The following is a 21,562-nucleotide window of genomic DNA, read 5'->3' as shown; positions in this document are numbered from 1 at the left end:
AACATAAATAAATTCTCTTGAGCGTCTTTCAGAAAATAAGACCAAAAGATCAACTAATTTGAAGTTGATAGGCTATTAGGCTACTGCACCGCAACACGTTGCATATGCACACAAAGCATAATAACTAACTCAGTACGCAGCTCCACTGTGCATAAGGTGGTGATGGCCAATTCCTCACCCATAGGCTTCATATTTGCTGGTAAGCCTACATCATGCAATCAAAGTTGCAACTTTGAATTAGAAAACACTTTCAGATTTATCAAATCCAGTGAATTAATAATTGCGCGTTTAATGTCAATTAAATATTGAAGTTAAAAGCACCTCAAATTTATGTGTGTTCGAGTCTTCTATGAGTAGTGCAAGAATGTTTTTGAAATTGAATATCATTACATACTTAATCTCATAATGAATTCAAACGTTAACTACAATACAATTATGTAATGCACGGTTTGAATTTTGTAAAACAAAACAACCGCAGAGCTAATACCTCGCGACAAAAACAGCAGTTTTGAAAGTAGACGATTAACAACTTAGATTTGTCAACGTCAACAAATTACTGCCTTCAAAAATTCACAGTAACGTTAAAGAATAAATGTTTTCAATATTGGAAAGGAACAAAATAAAAAATATCAGAAAATTGGCTTGATTGCAGCTTGAAAGCCAAGATCAAGAGTGAAGTATTTGTTTCGCTACAGTTTCAATAAATTTCCAGAATTTTTTTGACAACAATTGTGGGTTGTGCAAAAACAAATCTGCCAATATTTTAAACGCAAAACAAGAAACAGACCTAAATCAGATTGGTTCAACAAAATAACATTTCAGTGGCAAGAAAAAAGGCGGGAAAAGATGCAACCGGTCCAGCAGACTTTCGTCAATGCTGATGAACTAACACCAAGAAAAAAACGGCTTTCTATTGTGGAACCTTTGAGTAAAATGGTCCGTCATGGTACGAATTCTGCCACCGAGTGATAACTCTTTACTCCTTTCAATGACCACCGGAGGCATGTTTACGAGAAATTCGGGAGATTCGTTTTGCCGCATGGCTTGGCAGAGGTTTAAGATTTGGCCTCGCATAACTGACATTTGCCGTTCGAATAAGTTCTGATCAAAGCCTTTGTCTTGCTGCAAAATAGAAGAAAAAACAGTTAATTCTGTAGGCTAGAATGATGATAATCGTATCCAGGTTTATGACCAGTAGTTGAAGATTAACATGAAGTGGACGTTCGGCAAGGAAGTCAATCCTCGTGTCCACCTTCATGGATGTATTTAAGTTTCTTGCCAAGAATGTAGTAATAGCAAGCAATAAGTGCCGCTCACGTAAATAAATGCAAAAGTCATGTTTCTAGACGCTATACACACAAGTAGCAAGCAAAAATACTATTAAAAAAATAGCGTTCAAATTAGTATCAAAAATGAATTCGACATGAAGAGTAGCTTATACAATAGAAAGCATAAGGGAGTTTTAAACGTATTTTAATTTTCTGTTTCCGAATCCTGACACAAAAGTTGTTTTTCTTATCAACGGCAACTTACAGAGAATAATTCATGTAATTGCATTGACAGGGACTCGACAAAGTCACCGTCAGACAACTTTTTAAGAACTAAATCTTTGATTTCTTGCGAAAACGGGCGGCGAGCTTCAGCAAGCCAGCACCAGCGAAAAGGATCTGAAATGAAAATATCGGTGACTTTATTAACACATGTAGGTTTCCATCGTGAAGTTAGGTTGAGGGAACGTTTAATCTACAACTGAAAAAGCTAAGGAGCAAAATGGTTGAAACCTCAATTTGTTGAAGTGTCCAAACTGAAGTCATGTTCAACAAACGTTTCGATTCAGCGAGTGCTAATATTTAAAGAACAAACTTGCAGTGGAAACTAAGACAAGTATGATATAACAGCGCAGTAAACATGTTAGAAGAAATTTGCTTGATATCGAAAGCTGCGCAACGGGGTACACTAGAATTTTAAGCAAGAAAAAGGTGATAGCCTACCAACACAGTAACAGCGATACTTCCCAACAGAAGTAAAAAATGCATGAAATGGCATCGGTGTGGTGAAATATAAAATCTGGTCAACATTTCAAGTAATTTCTACGAATGAAGGCATCGGTTGCAGATGAAAGCATACAGACTCACATGTCCGCCACGAGTCGGGATGTTTGAAAGGAAAAGCGAGGCCATTATCAATGGCTGCGATTGTCACTGTCGGCCGTTTCACTACCGACCATTCCGAATCGTCGTTGTCGTCGTCGTCTTGAACATCGGGCTTCTCGTATTTAATCAGCCAATTATCGTTCCCGCGATCTGTAACGGTTTGTTTGTCTTGAAATGGGCCATTTTTACAAAATACACATAAACAACTGGATGAAAAACGGGACGATGTGCCAAATGTTTGAAACTTGTAAAACCTAAAGATTCCAAAACGAAGGTTCGACACAAAACTTCACACTACATCTTTCTTCGAATTTATGAATCATTCAAATTAACGCACAATAATAATGTAACATCAAACAAAGAAACATGGCGGAGTATCACAAGAATGAAGTAGTAAAGTGGGCCCATTATCAAGTAGGCCTACGATATTTTAGATGGTTCAGACAGCGTTTGAAAATATCGCTACAAGTGTATGCCGATTTATATTGGTAGTGCGACACTAATTTGATGAAATCGAATTTATTACAAAATACAAAGCCCTCACCACACAAGCTTGGCTTTATCAGTTCTTATCAAAAACAAATTCTTATCAAAGGAGAAACTTGTGAAATTTAAACCAATACAAAATTACAACTTTGTTTAGTTCGTATAGTAAATTAACAATACCAGTATTACGAATGATGTAGTCCAAGACAACCAGTCTTTCAAATTGAAATTGATATTCTTTTTCTGTTTCCTTGGGCAATAACTCGGTTTCAAATCTCCTCAACCAGTATTCTGCATCCTTGTATCCGTCCACAAACGTCTGCATAGAGCCAACCTAGCAACAGGGAACAACTGTTCAATGTCACAGAATCCCAGTCACTAAATCAGTCCTTTTTTCGTTGATTGTACTGACGTTGAATCAATGAAAAGGACTGAATTGCTCGATGGGTACACGCTTTGGATATCACTAATCACATCACATGACAACGATAGGCGTTCTAGTTATTTACATTTCCCTAGACAGCTTGAAGTTGCCCGGTTTACAGCATTTTAACGCATCCAGATAGAAGCGACGTAAAATGGGCTATTTGTGTTTACCGGGTACTGAAGAACCAAATTTGTGGCGATTGCAGAGTGTTTTTCTGCTACAGATACAACAGCTCACAAGTAAAACGGACTATTTTTTGTTTCACTCGAAAATAAAAAACAAACTTGCATTAGATACCTTTGGAGGAAGACCTATTCGGTGAAATCGTTTCCCGACAGCTGGAAAACGTTCGGATGTGTATTTCTTGGTTTTCGACTTAGCTCTGTCGATTGCATTGTAATTGAAAGTTTTACTAACCAAATGGACCACCTGAAAAACATCAATGCAAACATGGGTTTAAATGCAAAGTTCACAAAAGATATTTGCGAAACAACTCATTCTCAAGAAACCAACGATGGGTCAAGGGCTTCAAGGCTATAAATTAAATTGGCAAGGTTTATGGTTAACCTCGTAACTACACATCTACACAAAACCAACGTGTTTCAAGGCTCGTGCAATATGGCTTTACCAAAAAGTGTTTGGAAGAAGCATAAAGAAGCTTGTAAAAAGATGCCGTAGCGTTTTACAAACAAAAGCATTAACAATATGACCACCGAAAAAAAACATGCTGCGGACATATCACTGAAAAAAAAACACACTAACACATCATCTCTTAACAGTACCTTGGTTTTCGGGACAACATCTAAGCTGAGCTTCGTATCAATGAGAGACGCCCCTGCTTCTGAAAGATAACCTTGGTTAGGGATGAGGCAATCACGCCCAAAACAGCACGGGCAGCACGTCTTGTGCATCCACTTCGTCCATTTTGGATTCAATTGCCCGTAGGGCTCTTCATTTTTTGGCTTAAATACGGCAATGTTTTTCTAAAGAAAGAGAAAAAAATAAGAAAAACATTATAAACACATGTTATAATCTATTGAAGAGGAACATTATAGATTCTTTGCACTCTACCTAGAAACGACAAACAGAAACATAAGATGTATAATGCATAACGAAGAAAATCGTAATAGCATAAGATTGCAAGTATTTGGCAAATTGCGACAACAAAAAAGACAGCTGCAATAATCGATTATTTTAAACCTGTAAACAGCATCCAAAATCTGAATATTCTATTATTTAAATTCGTAAATTTAATAATCATTCCAATGGTAAAATCAATGGTTGCGGAAGAAGAAAATCAAAACCACATTGTATCACCAATGCAGAACTTCTAGCAAAGCAAGAGGTTTCAACCTGGAGCAAGTGAGATTTTCTAAGTGAAAAAGTTGCCATTTTTATTTATATCCTAATGTCTTGTAGTGCGTGATTAGTCAGTCAGCCAGCCTGTAATGATCGTCAGCATAAGAATAGTTTTGTTTAGTTAAACTTTACCAGCCGACAACACAGCCGATCTCGAGCACTGTCGCAAGCGTCTACTACGTTATGATCATATCATAGTTCCTTCCATTTTTTCCTGCAACTTAAAATCTGACAAACCAATTAAAATAGTAATCCTGCTCGCAGCTTAGGAATTTTATTCTAACACACATGTAGGATACATTACATATGGTCATGGAAGGCCTTCAGAGGAAGCTATGTATTGCAATGCTTTAAAACTACAGCCGTGGCACATGCGATGGACAGTACATCAAAGCTTGCTAAAATGGAAGGCAATGTAATGAAGACTGCGTGGTGCATGATGTAACCAAATGGAGTTGCACTGGCATTGGTTAAAACTCAATTTGGCTTCCAAACAAAATCTCAATGTAGAAGAGCAGCCTACATTGGATGATAGAAACACATGTTTACAGTTTAAAGTTTGTGTGTGTAGTGCTATGAAGTTGCAACATTTCCGACTACCGTAAGTTATAAGCACGAAGTTAACTTGATATGGGCAGCAATACTTCACAGTTAAGCAGTAAATATAAATTTCAGTAAAAAACTGGTCCTTAAGCTGCTATGAAATCAATGAAACGGGTAGACCAAGAAAAAACTGTCAAGCACTGCTGATTTAAGGGCAATACACTTCAAACATAACTATGGGCTAACAAGCTAATCAAGTGCATTTAGGGGATCAAGATGCCTCCCATACATCCACCTTAACCTTCTCTGAGTACCCACACACTACTACAGAAGATACAGAAGTATGAATAAGAATTGCGGAGCATTTTACATTGGGTGAAGCTTGGTTAGTCATGATCATGTGTCAGTACCAGTCGTAGGGTTCTGGCAGTTTAAAATATTCAGAAAAAGCAAAAAAAAATATTAGAATGTCTCCGAGACCAAAGATCAACCAACGATAGCAGCTTAGCTACAGTCAGAGTTTGCACTAACCACAATAAAGCAAAACGTACCAGAAATCGTAACTCATGAATAAAAGAAAAAAATATAATTTTGAAAAACTTATCAAAATATATTTCCGATTTAAAATGCACAATTAAAGACCCACTCTTTCAGCGTCTTTGACGAAATAGCTTCCGCTTGAGCCTTGTGCTATCCGCTCTGGGTAAACTCCTCGGTCTATAGCAGACTCAGCAAGACGAACAAGGTTTTGGAATGAAACGTCATCCGGGAATTCGTTAATGAACTCTAAATCAAGGCGACTGAAATAAGAAGAACAAAAGAATGGATCTACTGTATCATGTGCATACCTAAAACAAATTAAAAAAGCGTAATGGGTGTATTAAGCTTTAAGTTAATCTTTGTTAAATACTAATCGAGTTGCATCAATCAAAGCAATCTCTGGTAGTCCACACAACTGCGCTAGCTAACATTGCTCACTGGCTTCTGTTATTACAGAGTAGCCTACTCACAGCACAAGTTATTTAAAACAATAACTGAACAATACCTATCATAAACTATAGGATCAGCATGCCTGTCACCAGGCAAGGCAAAAGACTTTGAAGGCATCCCATTGACCAATTTTTTCAGTGAGCAGTTAATTGTTACATTTAATCATTTAAACCTCTGTATATCAAGATTCCTGCACAAATGTATGCTGCATATGTTCAGTTTAAGTTTAATGTATTGCAAAATAAACATATATACACAAAGAACACATTATTTTGATAAAAACAACCTTTGACGTAAGTTGAGCTTTTGCACAACACATTGAAACTAATACACTTGCATAATTTGTGTACGCACAGTTGTACAGTGTACACGTGATGCAATTCTGTCATATATTCTTGTAATCTTAGACATAACATTCCTATCTAGTCATCGATCCGACTGTCAAGCCATGGAAACTATCTCACAGAGCTCTACTTTCTGAGCAAATCTGTCTTATGCATGTGTTGAATCAAATGTAAAAAGAATAGATTTTTCTACCTGGTAGGCAAAAGTAGCAAGTGTTTTAATGTTTCAATGCCTAGCGACGTTGACACGACGAAAAAGTGGAAAACTTTTCGAAGAAGGTTGTGCAGTGACTTTTCAGTCTGTGCATTAGCTCATGACTTGCAATAGTTAGAAATGATCAAGCAATTGTTAACATTTGGGAAATTTAGTAAGAATTTCCCAAAGATGCTGACGTGCCCTTTACAAGTCTAACAAACAAATTGCTGTAGATTTAATACACGTCCCAGCAACATTGTTCTTTTTCTCATCAAACATTGTGTTCCTGAACATCGGTGGCACAGTTAGGTATCCTAGTTAAAAAAGTACTCTTTTTAATACATTGTGTCAACGCTGTGTGATGTTGAAGCATGAAAAAAACCAACAGTCAGTTGCAAAACTGCTTCGTGCAAACCCGACGGTCCCCACCGAGGCGGAGTCATTACCCGACAGTTACTTCCTGAAAACTAAATCCAAACTTAGCACAAAGTTGTTGTTACAGAACGCTTGATAAGCTCTTGGAAATTTTGTCTGATCGGACAGCAAGCATACTCTGCAGTACACAATTTTAAACGCATGCTAAAACTAAGACTTTCTTCGAGCTGGCAAATTTAGGTTTCAAAACAGCCGTCTTAGATTATACATAAAATATATGTAAAATACGAAAGGCTGATTTACATTTAGTGAGCAGGTTGGCTCAACTCGACCACACTGTATTCGAGCTGCCTCCTTTATATAACCCACTTAGCAGAGCTTTCTTATCACAATTGCCTCACACAAAAAGGCCTCGAAAAAAACTCGAAAAATATATACAACTGCTAAAAAATTAACAGAAGCAGAGGTTTCCAAAACTAATATTAGAATGTTGGTCTGATATGCTGTACCAGTAAATTGAGTAACATTAGTCACCAATTCCTGTTGCAACTCCACAGGAAACAAAGCAGGAGTCTTCTGGCTTGCAGCACAAACGCCCACTACATAGCAATAATAAACGGAGAGAACCGGTAGACGATCATAAGAAGGATTTTTAAAACTACCCCACAACAAGATTAACTTTTTTTTAATGTAAAAAAATTCAAAATTAATTCAGGACTTCACAGTTCAACTAACTCCAGTCATGAAGTGTTAAGACATAATTAATTTGTTGTTTAGGTGTTGGCAACACTTGATAGTGATACAAAAATCAATATTAAAGTTTGACCCTCCTGGTATGCACAACGAGAATAGTCATTCCACCGAATAATCTGTTTGATTTCGGAGGGAATTGCGATTGTGCACTGAATCTACAATCTCTGTGATTTATTTTCACTGTTCAACCGAAGCATTCTGTCACACAAACTTATTACTCGTCTAACATCTGTTGCAGTTAATACGCATAGCCGTATACAAGCAACTTCAGTAAAGATTGCACATTCCTTACTTCTCTGCCGCACCTTATGCGAGGACGATTTCGGTGGCAAAGTTTCCTTCATACAGTTACGCTCACGTCACTCTTGTGCACAAATACCGGATATACACTTTTGTGCAAGCTTTATGTAATAGGCCTATATACTTGATTTATTCTTGGTTGTTACGCAAGAAAATCAAGCACAAGAAACGCTTCGGGTAGTTTGTTTTAAGATCACACTCTCAAGACGGCGTTTGAACATTAATTCTTGATGCTGCAACAAAGATGAAGTCACAGAACGTGTCCTGTTCACAACGCATCAAAACCAATCTAAAATGAACATATTCGACTCTGAAATGCAGTAGCTACTGTAGTTTAAGTTCTTAACTTCGCAATCTTGTTGACTCAAACAAATGCTTTTCTACAAAAAACACACTTTAAGAAGTTATCACACCCAGGCTTCACTCCTTATTTTAATGAATGTATGTTAGCACAATAGAATATATATTGAATATGCCACTCGTGAGTGATGTCTGCTGAGTAAAGAACTAACACTTCTCGTACATAACCAGCAATCAACATAGGTCAAAAGTTTTCAAAAGAATATCGACTCCTTAGAATTCATGGAAGAATATGAAGTAATGAGAACATGGAAAGTCTGTATGCTACAGTTGAGTGACTGCTAACAAATGTTGTGAAGAACAAAGGAGAATTTATTGAAAGTTTTACACCATTTATGTTTAATTTTGAAGACCAGTTAAAGCACTTCGACATGTTTAACTTGTTTATGGAACTCCACTAAACTTTGTGCGTTATGATAAAAATATTTAATGCTCAATTTTGCGTCACGTAATATTCACAAGCCTTTCACCCGTTCATCGCAATAACCTTCTCCCTGACTTGAGTGAACAGATTTAAGTTTTCAAAAAGACTTAGACTGATCAGTTCACCAACCAAAAGCTTTTGGATAAGCAACGCGTATAATACTATGAAAAGCTTTACTAACATGAAACTGAGGCATATTTTGTAACATGACACCATGGCAAGATGGCACTCACTACCGTACGTAACAGATAAGGAGTTTAATATACCGTACGCCGTACGTATTGCTAAAGCAAAAACCGCTTTTTATCAAATTTAATCAATATTGTGCAACAAGTACATATCTTTCTGAACTAGTACAGCCAGGATACAGAGTATTAAAATGTTACATTTATTCAAATTTTCAGAACCTGGACAATTAACAAACGAATGACTAAAAGAACAAATGGGTTTGAAATGTGGGCATTCCGAAAAATGCAGAGGATTTCCTAGACTGCCAGAAAAACCAATCAAACAAAAAATCTACTGAAAAATATCAAAGAAAAACAATTTCAATTTCTACGACACGTGCGCGAAAAGCAAAATTGAAAAATCTCTCTCTCACAGGCAAAATTGAAGGGAAGTGTGACAAGGCAGACAAACATCAATCTGCTTAAATCAACAAACAGACAAAAACAACACCAACATACACCTAATACACACAGCTAAAGATGCTTGGAATCAAGTACGACAATGAAAGAAGAAGACTCACTATCATTTTAACGATTTAACAAAAAAAACTTTAAGCAGCAACAATAACTGTAAGTACCTAAACTAATATGTTTCCACTGTAACAAACACTGACCACTCCACCCCCTGTTTCACATATTTGCGCCACAGCCATGCTCTCTACAACCCGGTAGCTTAAAGAACAACTTTTTAGAAAAATACCGGCACTGCTTTTAATTTAAACGCTGAATACTAAACAAAGTTGACTGCGGGTGCTTAGCTTAGTGTATTGAGCAAGGCTGCGACGCCAAACTCAAACACTCTCGAGTGAAACAGTCATTTAAGCAAACACACGCCAAGCAAATACTGGACATCATGTGACAAACAGGAAGGCGTTAAGCTGTGAATAGTCTTCACGTTAAAAAGCACGTTGATATATATAACAGTAACACTGAAGCTATCTCCAACTGTAAAGAAATTAAAACAAATTAACTCAATTACTTTCGCAAAGTACATGTACAACTCTGCCCTGGAGCGATTTCAAAACAAAAAATGTGAATGAAAAGTAGACTCATTTTCCGTAGGCAGCCTATGAGACAATTTTTCATCTATCTGACTCTAAAGCAAAAACCCGGCTAGCAAAATCTGTCAACTTCACATTAGTGGTGGCTTCAAACTTTGGATCAGTGTGAGAAAATCAAACACTGCTGAGTGGGAACAACTAAAAAACATATTGAAACATCAAATCAACAAAATGTGTCGTTGGACGTTTTGTTTACCCATAAGTGATCAGTGTGTTACCTACGTTAAACTGGACCAGCAACTAATTCTGCTGGTTTCATTCATTCAAATGCCAAACCGACATATCATTTCGTTACATTGCAACAAGCCAAAACCATAAACTAACTCATCAGAAAAAGACACACAGTAAGGGAACTTGCTTATGATAGTTTCTACAACGCAAGTTAATAAACTTTGGCGTCTTACTTGAACTTACATAGAAAATAATAAACAGCGCAAATTTTTATTCTAGACAACATTCTTAAAATATAAACTCCAGAGTCTAGAATACACCTCAAAATTTAAAACGACATTTCTATGATAAAAATACATGAGCAGTTGGGGCCAAATTTTTGCTACAGCTGCATTTGTAAGCCGTTTCTATCAAATCAGCATGTGTGAAGCAGCACATGCTAAGGCAACTTTTTTGTTTGAAAATCAGCCTTCTGAATCAAGCTTCCTTTTCGCACTTCTTTCAAGAAAGATAACATAAATTTAAATAAGCGTCAAGACAACACAGGTAGGCTACATCAGAGTCATATTTCGCGCTTCATTTTAATCATATAGACCACGACCAGTCCTTTTCAAAGAGTGGAAATGCTGTTCAAAGTCATGAGATAGATGGGAATTTCTACGCCACAAGCTGTTTTTCGATGCGTCACAAGCTCTTAAAATTAAGTGCAAGGAATGTCAATTCTTTTTAAAACTTAAATGCAATATTGATTTTAGCCACGATGCGAGATAATTCATAAGCAAACGAGAACCGCATCACAAGCGTACCATGTCTAATGACGTCAATACAGCTCACAGAAAGTCTTCGATGAGTTTGCTTTAGCTGCGCATTTCATTAACGAGCATCGAAACATTTTTGCGTCATCCGATAAAATCGATTGAGCCGTTGTATCAATGCGTTCGATATCTTTGCAACATTCTACTTCTAACAGCATTTAAGATCATGGCACAACCGCATGCTTACTGGTATTGGGCGCTTTGGTGCGGAGATGTAGCATTGGGGTTTGGAACCTGCATATGCGTGCGGTGCAGACGACAGGTTATATAATATATGAACTGATGATGTTCGCCCTTCGTTTCCGATGGCCAATGGCCCCATGGTATGAAGGGCCTAGTTTTCATTGCCGACGACACCAGGCAGTGGCTAATCGACAGGTGGACTGATATTTAGTGAAAATATGAGAGAAGAAACTGTGTTGAATAGTGCAATGGCGAACAATCAGACGCCGACTCTTTATCGCCATATGGAGGCAAACAGCAAATATCGTACTATTCAAATGAGGGCCACTCGTGCCATGTGCAGGCGATCATGAGCTAAAGCAATCGAACATTAAAATCGTCGCTTGATTGATTTGTCAAGAGCAGTTGGTGAAAAGTTTCACTATTCAATAAAACATGGTTTATGCTGTTTAGTTTCTAGGATCTGAGTAAATGAACGAATTTTTGACAAGACATAAGGGTATTTCATGTATCGATCAGTATGATGGAAAAAGCAATACAACAGAAGATATTTGTTGTAGGCTACACGATCAAACTCACTTTTTAGAAAGCAATGGTTGATTTTCTCCAAACGGTGCATTTGGAATTGTGGGAATCTCTGTGGCAGAAAAAAGAGACAGGTCTGTGCTGCTGATGCTGCTTGTTGAGCGATGGCTGAGAGGTTCATTAGCCCGACCCTAAAGACAATAATGCTTGTTTTTGTAAAGGACTGCAGCCTGCAGAAATGAGCGTGTTGCGTTCAGCACTATGCAAGTGGATTTCAGAGTACCGTAGCCGTTTATAAGCATAGCCAAGTAATTAGCTATATATATACAACACGGTACCGGTACATGAAAAAAAATTATTATTAATACTTGTTTGAACAAAGACTATGAAATTGCAACCGCAAGAAAATAGCAATCTTAAATGCTTATTTCGGAAAGCGATCAAAGCAAGAAATTAAGCAATCATCTGAAAACACGTCAGCTTATCGTTTCCTTTGGTCTTACGGAATGAAAATTTATTTGAAACAGCACACCTATGATATTAAAATGCTTTAAACAGAAATCTACCGCACCTATGCAAAACTTTTGAAATAGACAGCGTGGTGGTTTGTTATAAACTAATGGCTAAGTCAACCACAGTTCAAATGTCAGTTTCCAGAAGCCAAAGTAGTACATGCAATTGAGTCTTGATAACAATAACAAAAATACTTGAAAGTCTGTTAACGTGGCAACTAATTATGAAACCTGTATGGTCGTCATCTCACATTTTACCGTACCATAGTGGAAAATATCATCATCAGTACTCAATAGCCAATCTTAAATAGGTTTGAAAGGTGGATCAGTACCTCTGAAACACTACGACATGTTACTATTCAATCATGCACCGATTCTATAGGTCTGCTGCAGTTGCTGAAAACGCTGGTACGATGTTTGAAAGGATGTCGGTTTGGAGACCTATCGAAGATAGGTGGCTGTGCCTTTGTCAAGACACTTGAAGCGCAAAAAAAGCTTGGAAAAGCAGAAACTTCACTCTGTCTATCTCGATGGCCAATTGCGTGGGTGGTTCAAAGCCTCTCCAAGTACGTATGCGAAACTGTCCGGATTAATCACTAAAAAAGATTTTTCAGTCCAAGGATGAAAATTCCCACAATCAATCAAGCACTCAAAATTAGAGGTGGCTCGGTGGCTTAGTGGTTAGTGCGCCCGCCTCTGAAGCGGTAGGCATGGGTTCGATACCTTGTCGGGTCATACCAAAGACTTTTTAAAAATGGTACTGAATCTAATTTCTGCTTGGCACTGAGCCATGGAGTGGATTCGGGTAATAATGTACTCAGTTGCGCTGTGGAGCAACGCATTCTGCGATGGATACAGCGCTATATAAAAACTAACATTATTATTATTATTATTAATATAAGGTGATTGTTAGATACAGTTACCTCCAAGCTTTCTGAAAAGTTTTTTCGATTCGTATTGACAGCTACAGATCCAAGACATTTGTGGCTGTTTCCAGTTGAGTCTGCTTCAATGACTAATTCAAAAGTATCTCCAATCGAAGATGGCCCGCGCTTTTTTCCTTCTACACCATCAATATCTTTTTGACGTTTTAAAACTTTCGTCTGGCCTTCCATGACATTCACATTGGGGTTGTTGTTGGCAGAAAAATGAAGCAAATCTTTGTCGTTTGCTGATATAGTGTTGCAACTCTGCAAGAATGCAAGAAGTTAATTTAACCTTCAAATACTTCATGAAACAACAAATAGTGATTTCAATTTACTGGACATAGTTTCATATATGGAAACTCTTACAGAATGTCTTGCCACAATTCAAACAAAACCCAGAGATCCCAGATGACAGTGTGTTCTTGTTAAATACCACCAAAAATAACTTTGTGAAAAGGGAGCGTTCTTACTAAGAATAAAACTAAGTATTCATTCCAGTAAACTTGATGAAATGGATTGAATTGTGTAATTATGAAAATATATATAGCTTAAATTAATACAAAAATTGCTAGAAGAATATTTACAAGGGTTAACAAGAGTTTAAAAATGAGATATAATGCACTAAAGAAATCAAGGATTTACAAGGTGGTGAAAAGGCTTGCAGAACCTGAGAGAACCCAAATATCATATTATGCATTCAAACTACCTTTTTAGTCTGGTCAGCAGTTTAAAATTACCAATAACCAGACTTACCTCATTAATGGTACTATCTGATGTCACAGAATGTAATCCATTTACTATGTCAGGCATGGTCTACACAAAAAACAACATATAATAGTTAAGAAATGATTAACATGTACAGTATAATGTATATGCAATTGCAAACTATTCGAAAAGACGGCTTTGTCAATATTCTTATCTTGTTAGTAACCAAACTTAACTGTTTCATTTATTGCAGTTACATGAGCTTTGAATCATGCTAAAATTTCAGAAAAAAAAATTACGTTATTCAATTTTATGACATTTTTATGACATATTATCATTTGAATAAAAGTTGTAAAATATATTATATCTGAGCTTTGATTAAGATTTGCTTCAGGCATGAAAGATTTTCTGTTACCTGCAACATATTTCTATTTTCTATGCCTTTAATCGCATCATTGTTTCTTGAAATCATACACAACAATCTTGTAGTAGCCTAGTATAGTGGTTCTCAAGTTTACAGCATCAAGTCAGGCTAATGTCTATATGTACATAATATAAACAAAAAATGTTTCAATACATACAGTTGCCATAGCACTAGTTGAATCTCCAAGAAGATCAATTTGAGCAATGTGTGTTCCAGAAAATACTTTGTTATTTGGTAACAACACTGCATCTGCACAAACACATAACAATATCATGCAATTCTTTCCGTCTAATACAGACTATTCTGTGACAAACATATTAAAAACTCAATTCGTTTACAGTAGGTCTTGCTTCAATGCATTTCATCAAGCAGTGAATCTACAATTTTCTACATTGCTCATAATCATTCAAACATCCAGATGATAACACCGAAATACTTTCGCTGCTGATATTTTTTGTATGGTTGCTGAATGCTGATTGAACACTGCAAATAAGTAATATCAAAGATATGTGAACACAAATAATTTAGCCTAACCTATGCCATAAATAAATCAATAAAGTGTATAAATGATGCTGTTCTCTACAACAATGGTTCTTGACCAGGGAGGAATTCCTCATCCGGGAAGAATTTTAACAACAAAATCATTAAAATTTGTTTTTAAAATGACACTATAGATTTATCAATTAATTACAACAGCTTATGTTGTACACGGTACAGTTTGAGAACTTTTGAGTATATTTTGTTGAATTCTGGATGAGACATACAGCTACCGCAAAATGACTTCGCACCTTTCTAAATTTTCAAGAAAAACAAACATTTTGCATACAATGAAACCTTTTATTAAAAACAATCGACTTTTCTTAATATGTTGTCATATTGCCTTTATTTTTAATGACCAATTGCAGGCGATTTGGCATGGAATCACTTAATTTTTTAAAATATTTGGGGGTCATCTCCTGGCACCAAACTTTTTTGAGCTCCATCTTGAGTGTGTCCAGATTTGGTGTCTTCTTTTTTGCAATTTTCTTTTTCATTTGCCAGCAATTGCCAGCAATTTTCAATTGGGTTCAAATCTGGACTGTTACCAGGCCATTCAAGCACATCAATGCAATGTTCTTTAAGAAACTTCTTGATCTTTTTGGCTGTGTGGGATGGTGCACCATCATGCATAAAGACCTCGCAGCCATAAATGTGGAAGAAGTTCAGCATGTGCTCCTCCAACACTATCTGGTAAACATCAGCAATCATTTTTTTGTTCTTCGGCAGGAAATACAGGCCTGCCCTTCCTCTTTCACCAGAAAAACTTCCCCACACCATGACCGAGTCTGGATGTTTGACGGTTGGGATAGTATAGCGAGGATCAAAGCAATTGGATGATCTAGGGCGCCTCACTGTGGTGGACCCCATCCAAAAAACCTGGAAGTTGCTTTCATTTGAAAACATTACACTCCTCCATTGCTCAGTAGTCCGGTGGGCATATTTCTTCGCAAACGCAAAACGTTTCTGCTTCATTCGCTCAGTTATAAGAGGTTTTTTGGCAGCTTTGCGGCAAGGCAAACCCAAGTTCTTCTGGAGGCGGTGCTGGATTGTTCGGATCGTCACGGTCTCCAGCAGATCTGAGTGCATATTTTTTAAGCCTAGTGCTGTCAGTCGAGGTCTTTTTTTCCAGTTCTCTTTTCATTATGCAATCTGTACGGCTTGATGTTTTTCTTTTTCTACCACCACCAAACTTATGCTTCGGAACTGCATTGCACGGGAGGTTTTGTTCCTTGGCATCAGCCAAAATCTTCATAATGGTGGACTTTGATCTTCCACTATGCTGACATATTACCTTTATTTTTACTTTTTCTTGCCTCCAGGCTAGTATACGAGCTTTTTCCTCATCACTGGTGTACTTTCCAGGTATCATATAGCTAGTAATTCACTTTCAAAAATAACGCATGCAAAATTCTTCTCAAGTATAAACTCCTCTAGGGCTCCTCTTCTTCTCTAAACACTTTTTCAAGACTTTTGACTGAAAAAAAATCTGAGACAAGATTTTACAGCGTTGATATTGCTTTGGTAATCTTCTTCACATTTTTCACAATCTTTGCATTGTTAGCCATAATGCTTATTGTTAGTCGTATGATCTGATGTACAACGCACAGCTGCAAACCTGTCGTAAAATTTGCTGTACGCAAAAAGGTCCGAAGTCATTTTGCGGTAGCTGTATATAAGTATTTTTGATTAAGAAGAGCATCCAACTTGCCATGATGCAGCATCAGTTTTATGATTAATATCAAATTGATGTTTCTTTTCTGGAATCATACAGATATCATACAGATGCTCTCAGCTGTAAAGATAGACTATTAACTTAATTGTTCACTGATAGTTCTGTAATCTGTATAGGCTCGCTTTTATATAATAGCAGAAAGTGTCTTATTCTACAAACACACTTTTATCATAAAGAGGGGCTTTTTGTGAGAGGCTTTTTCTGAATTTATGCACTATTATGACCTATTTATGCCTTATGGAGACAACAGCTTAACTATTATTGTAGATCAACACAGAATGTGCAAACTCAAGGCTGTAAAAAATGATAAATTTAAAAGTCTGTTAGCTACCGTATATCTGCCTGCTTAATGTAATAAAAAATGAAAAGCTCTACAAACAAGGGAAGGTTTGCATAAAAAAAAATTGATAGCTAATGTACAAGTCCCCGCCCCTGGTAAAAAATAGCATGACATTACAGGAAGAAATCGACCAAACATTTAGGATGAAACTACTTTACCTTTGCTTTACTGTTCACACACTTCAACTCATGTGTCTTAGTCAATTCCTGTCTATGACATCATGGTATTTTTTACTAAGGCGGAGACTTGTACACCAGTTTCACAAATTAAAAATCACTGCTTTGAGGCAAAAAACATGACAGGATTTCACTTTCCAATATCAAAAGATCGACAACACAAAGCAATTGAATACATACCACAATCTAGTTTTGTTGACTCAATGGGAAAATCAATCAAATTCAGTTCCAAATTAGATTGAGCCATCAAGCTGTTATAAGAACTAGAGTAGATGCAAAACAATGATTATTAAGAAAAACACTGCACCACTACACGCACTACAGTACAAACAGCCTACAAATCAAATCATCTTTCAATAATGACAAATTAAGTTTATGGCATATAGTATTACAATACATTTAGCTTACACAAATAGTGGGTAGTGACCCAAATATATGTCACGAGACCATCCACTGTGGGTCGTAAAAGAGTTTAAACATACTATTATATAAAAATAACTTGTTTTGCAAAAATAGATTTAATATCGTACTTTTTTTTCATATCATAGTTTTCATACAATTTTGTACAAGAAAATTTAAACTTTCAATGGTGATACAGTGGTCCCTGCTTATTAAGCCCACAGTGAAAAACTGAAGATATAGAAGTGGCAGAGAATCGTCCCTGCTTAGTGCTTAATAAGCTCAAACTTTTCCGTTTCCTACAACACATACGGTAAGCTTAACAAGCGGGGACGACTATAGTAAAATTGATATTAAATTACAAAGTATTTTGCGCAAAAGTATATATATGCTTCAGAAACGTTGGCATCGTAACGATTTAGAACTATTGTTTATTGAGTCGCCCCAACAAGTATTTGCGAATTCCTGGCCTATGCTATGAAATATGGTGAAGTTACAGTGAAGTTTAGGTTTACGACCGATACTCATTGCCCATTTCATTAGACCTTGATTGGAAGGCCCTGTAGGCTGTAAGAAAGTTTTCTTTGCTGCATTCAGGGACATTTTAAATGCATCATAATGATAGCGACCTATATGAACAGTATGAATAGTAGCTGGTAACATCAGCTTTACATTGTTAGACTAACAATGCTACGGTATATACGGTAACAACATAGCAAATTCGATTTCCAATGATTAAAAATGAAACTGGCAAACTGTTGCTGCGTAATTAACAAAACATCTCACACTGTAGAAACAGGTCTTGCCAAAGTGTGAACCATTGACTGGTGGCCAATATAATTTTGAACGTCACTACCGTGCCCTTCGCCCTTAGGCTTAGGCTAAATGCGAATAAAATTCTTTTTTTTACCAGTGTTGCCAGATGCTTTTAAGATTCCCAAAACAAGTGTCAAAATCTATTTGGGTTCAATATTTGTATGGTAAAAATAGCACAAGAGTACTTAAAATATACACAAAAACTATATCAGTTATTACTTGGACTATCCATTTACATTAGCAATTTTGATTTTTATCAAACGTAGCAATACAATTCTCTTTCTCAGCTTTTAGGCTTGATTTTGAGACTGAACGTAAAAGTGTTTTGCTGAAGTCAATATCTTGCCATTTTGTGCCTTGTGCCAATAGACTTTTGTGAAGTCTCATCAAAGCATTGTTGTTGCAGTGCAGAGAAGCATATGCCAAATACCAGCATCCCACCACCACTTTTAAAAAGTTTTTAGGTTTGTGAGAACAAAAATTGCAATGAAAAGGCTTGTCTGGCGTAGATAAAAACTTACTTTGACGCCTGTGCTCTGACCACAGTCTCTATAATAGGTAGGCACTTTAACGTAGTACACTGTCCGAATTCCATAACCCAATCATGCGTGACGTATATGACATCACTGGTATTTCAGTCACAAGTTTCCTTATTACCTCCATTGATTGCAGTCATTAAAGGCATACTAAATGAAATTTTCAAACGGGAATTAAGCATTAAAATGCGTAAACTGAACATTCAAGAATACATTTCAAAAAAAATTACCGAAAAAAATTTGTTTTTAATGGCGCTGGCAAAGCCCAAAATCCAATGTTTCATTTATTTTCACTTTTTTTCAAAATGACCAAAAAGTGCAAACACAACTCGAAAATACGTCACAAAAGACAGCAATAACAAAAGCCACGTTACAACATCTGATGTTTTAACATCAGATCTGAGGTTTTGAGCAAACTGTCTGATGTTTTGACGTTGAAATCTGATGTTTTGATGTACATACATACATAGCCTACAGTTAAATCGCCGGCAGTAACAACTGTTGCGTGATCAGCTGATTGCTCGTCTTTTATTACGTAGACTGTACAGTCGCACGCTTCGCTGCTCAGGCCCATTCTGGTTTTGAAAGCTCTGACAAAAACACTCGCGCAATGATGGTCAGACCGCAATGGGGCAAAATTTTATTGAAAATTGTTTTATGATAGCAAGTTAAACACAAAGAACGTGGAAAATCGCCAAGTCAGGTTTTTCCTTTAGTATCCCTTTAAGATTCTTCTTGCACTCAGTTCAGATGCAAAAGAAAAAATAGTACTAGCAGAAGGTGGGAATCGAACCCACGCAATCGAAATTACTACTCCTTTGCCCTAACCCATCCGGCCACGCAGGTTGTGGGATGCATTCAGTTAATAGCTGCATGACTCTCCAGCAGTTGGTTTGGAAATTCATTTGAAAAACGCCAAGAAACTCCATCCCTCTCCGATACCGAAGTCACCCGCATGCCATCAAGACCATTTTCACATCCTCTTCACTACATTTTTCACCATTTATGATCATCACGTTAATATCATGTTTAAACAATAATTAACTTATTAATGTATATTCCTGAACGCATCAGTTATCGATTCTCATTTTAAAACTGCACCACTGTCGTTGCTGCGAACACTTCACTTCATTTTATTTAAAAGCGAAACACTGTACATAGTTTTTTTGTATAATAAGCTCACCGTACGTTTATTCTTAAATGCTCGTGTTTTTTATTTTTATTTTTTTGTATTGGTTGTAAGGTTCAGTCGTCCCCGCATGGCTTCATCAACTGTCAGACCTCCAGTTGCTTTAGGTATGTGGAGCCAACTGATTCTTTCAACTAATTCATCTATTTTAAACTGTTAGGTTTGGTGGCCGTGCTTAAATTTACTTTCATCGACGTATCCTTTAAATTTACATCGCATCCACGTTTTAAACTTTGCAGGGGTTCTTGCTTTTTTTTGGTTTTTGGTTTTTTTTGTATAAAATGTTTATTAATCCCCTGATGACAGCAGATACGCTGCTGGCGTAACAAAGCTTCAATGGCAACAGACGTAACGCAAATGAGTCTCAATAATTTCTTTATTTGTGAGGTCGAATTGAATTTAGAAATACACCAATTTTTTATGTTGTTATAATTATTATGTCTGTGAAACTTGTTTGTGCGGCTGTATACAGTATAAAGCATTTTCAAACTAAAAGAAAAAGCAAGCAATTACGTAGCCTAATTAAAAAAGTTTTGCCGCCGTTTCCTTTTGTTGGTTTTATTCCCGTAAACTGTTGGTAACTTTATCATTGCTGTTGTTTTCCGACAAAGAAAAATAAATTGAATTGAAATTTCTTTGTATCGAAATATTTCGATAAAGACTTCCAGATAATCACGTGTTGAGTCACATGACTGAAGTCAGCTGATTTGCGTGTTCGTTTTTCGAAGAGTGTACTACGTTAAAGTGCCTACTGCCTACCCTCTATATAGAGACTGTGCTCTGACGTCAAAATCTACATTTTTTTTTTCATTTGTGTAGATTACATTATAACAGTTCATACTCACGAAATTGTACTGGTGAAAGCCTTCTTTGAAGATCACTTATAAGTGTTGTGGTTTCGCAAAAAACAATATTTTTGTTGTTGACTTGCTTGTTTGAACTCTGTGGCGCACCCAGCATGGGACTAAGGGGCTAAAGCCCCCCCAAACCCGCCACCAAAAATGAAGTTTTTGTATGTTCCCTATTTATACCTTTTGCTTATAGGTTAGATATGAATAAGCAGTGTTGCACGTTGACGGCGTCAACTTTTTGTTGACGCTGAGGCTAGCGCGTCAATTTATTTTTTAGTTGACGGAAGTGATAGCGCCGTCAACTATTTGGCCGATTTTAAGCGTCAAGCGCTATGCGTCATTTTTTTGTTTTCATGGAAAATCTTGTTTCACAATCAGAGTTTCACGATGCATTCTGGCCATCGCGACTCATCCGAATTCCCGTTTTCGCGTTGGTTGGAATGGCTACCTGGAATATACTGTACAAGCGGAAGAAGTTCGCCAAATGGTGATCTATCATATCGTGAGCAGTATCGAGAACGAAGGATCAAAGAGAGAAAGAGGAAAGTCAATGAATGTCATCGCGGAGGTTGAAGATACATTATTTCAAGAGCTCAATACCCTTGAAAACAGCGATGTTGGTGCAGTGGACCTCGTTAAAAGATTTATATATGCTAAACCAGTGGTGGGGAACCTTTTTAGTATTGCGGGCCACATAAAATGAGAAATAACACAGGCGGGCCAC

At 36.9% G+C, this 21,562-nt stretch overlaps 1 protein-coding gene across 1 annotated transcript; it reads right to left on the bottom strand.

Moving 5' to 3' along the window:
* Positions 1-882: 882 nt before the first annotated feature.
* LOC145777899 (phosphatidylinositol 4-kinase type 2-alpha-like) lies at positions 883-17,352 on the bottom strand. The gene is made up of 12 exons (XM_082589255.1): positions 17,228-17,352; positions 14,417-14,508; positions 13,884-13,943; positions 13,128-13,394; positions 11,747-11,883; positions 5,615-5,768; positions 3,849-4,049; positions 3,364-3,495; positions 2,820-2,973; positions 2,136-2,303; positions 1,534-1,667; positions 883-1,122 (listed from the first exon to the last, which is right to left on the bottom strand). The coding sequence occupies exons 1-12, from the start codon at positions 17,292-17,294 to the stop codon at positions 886-888; spliced, it is 1,803 nt and encodes a 600-aa protein (XP_082445381.1). The 5' UTR covers positions 17,295-17,352; the 3' UTR covers positions 883-885.
* Between the last annotated feature and the right edge of the window lie 4,210 nt (positions 17,353-21,562).

The sequence above is a fragment of the Aplidium turbinatum genome, chromosome 10, assembly GCF_918807975.1.
Source record: "Aplidium turbinatum chromosome 10, kaAplTurb1.1, whole genome shotgun sequence".
Taxonomy (NCBI): Eukaryota; Metazoa; Chordata; class Ascidiacea; order Aplousobranchia; family Polyclinidae; genus Aplidium; species Aplidium turbinatum.
This window is presented reverse-complemented; position numbering and strand designations above follow the sequence as displayed.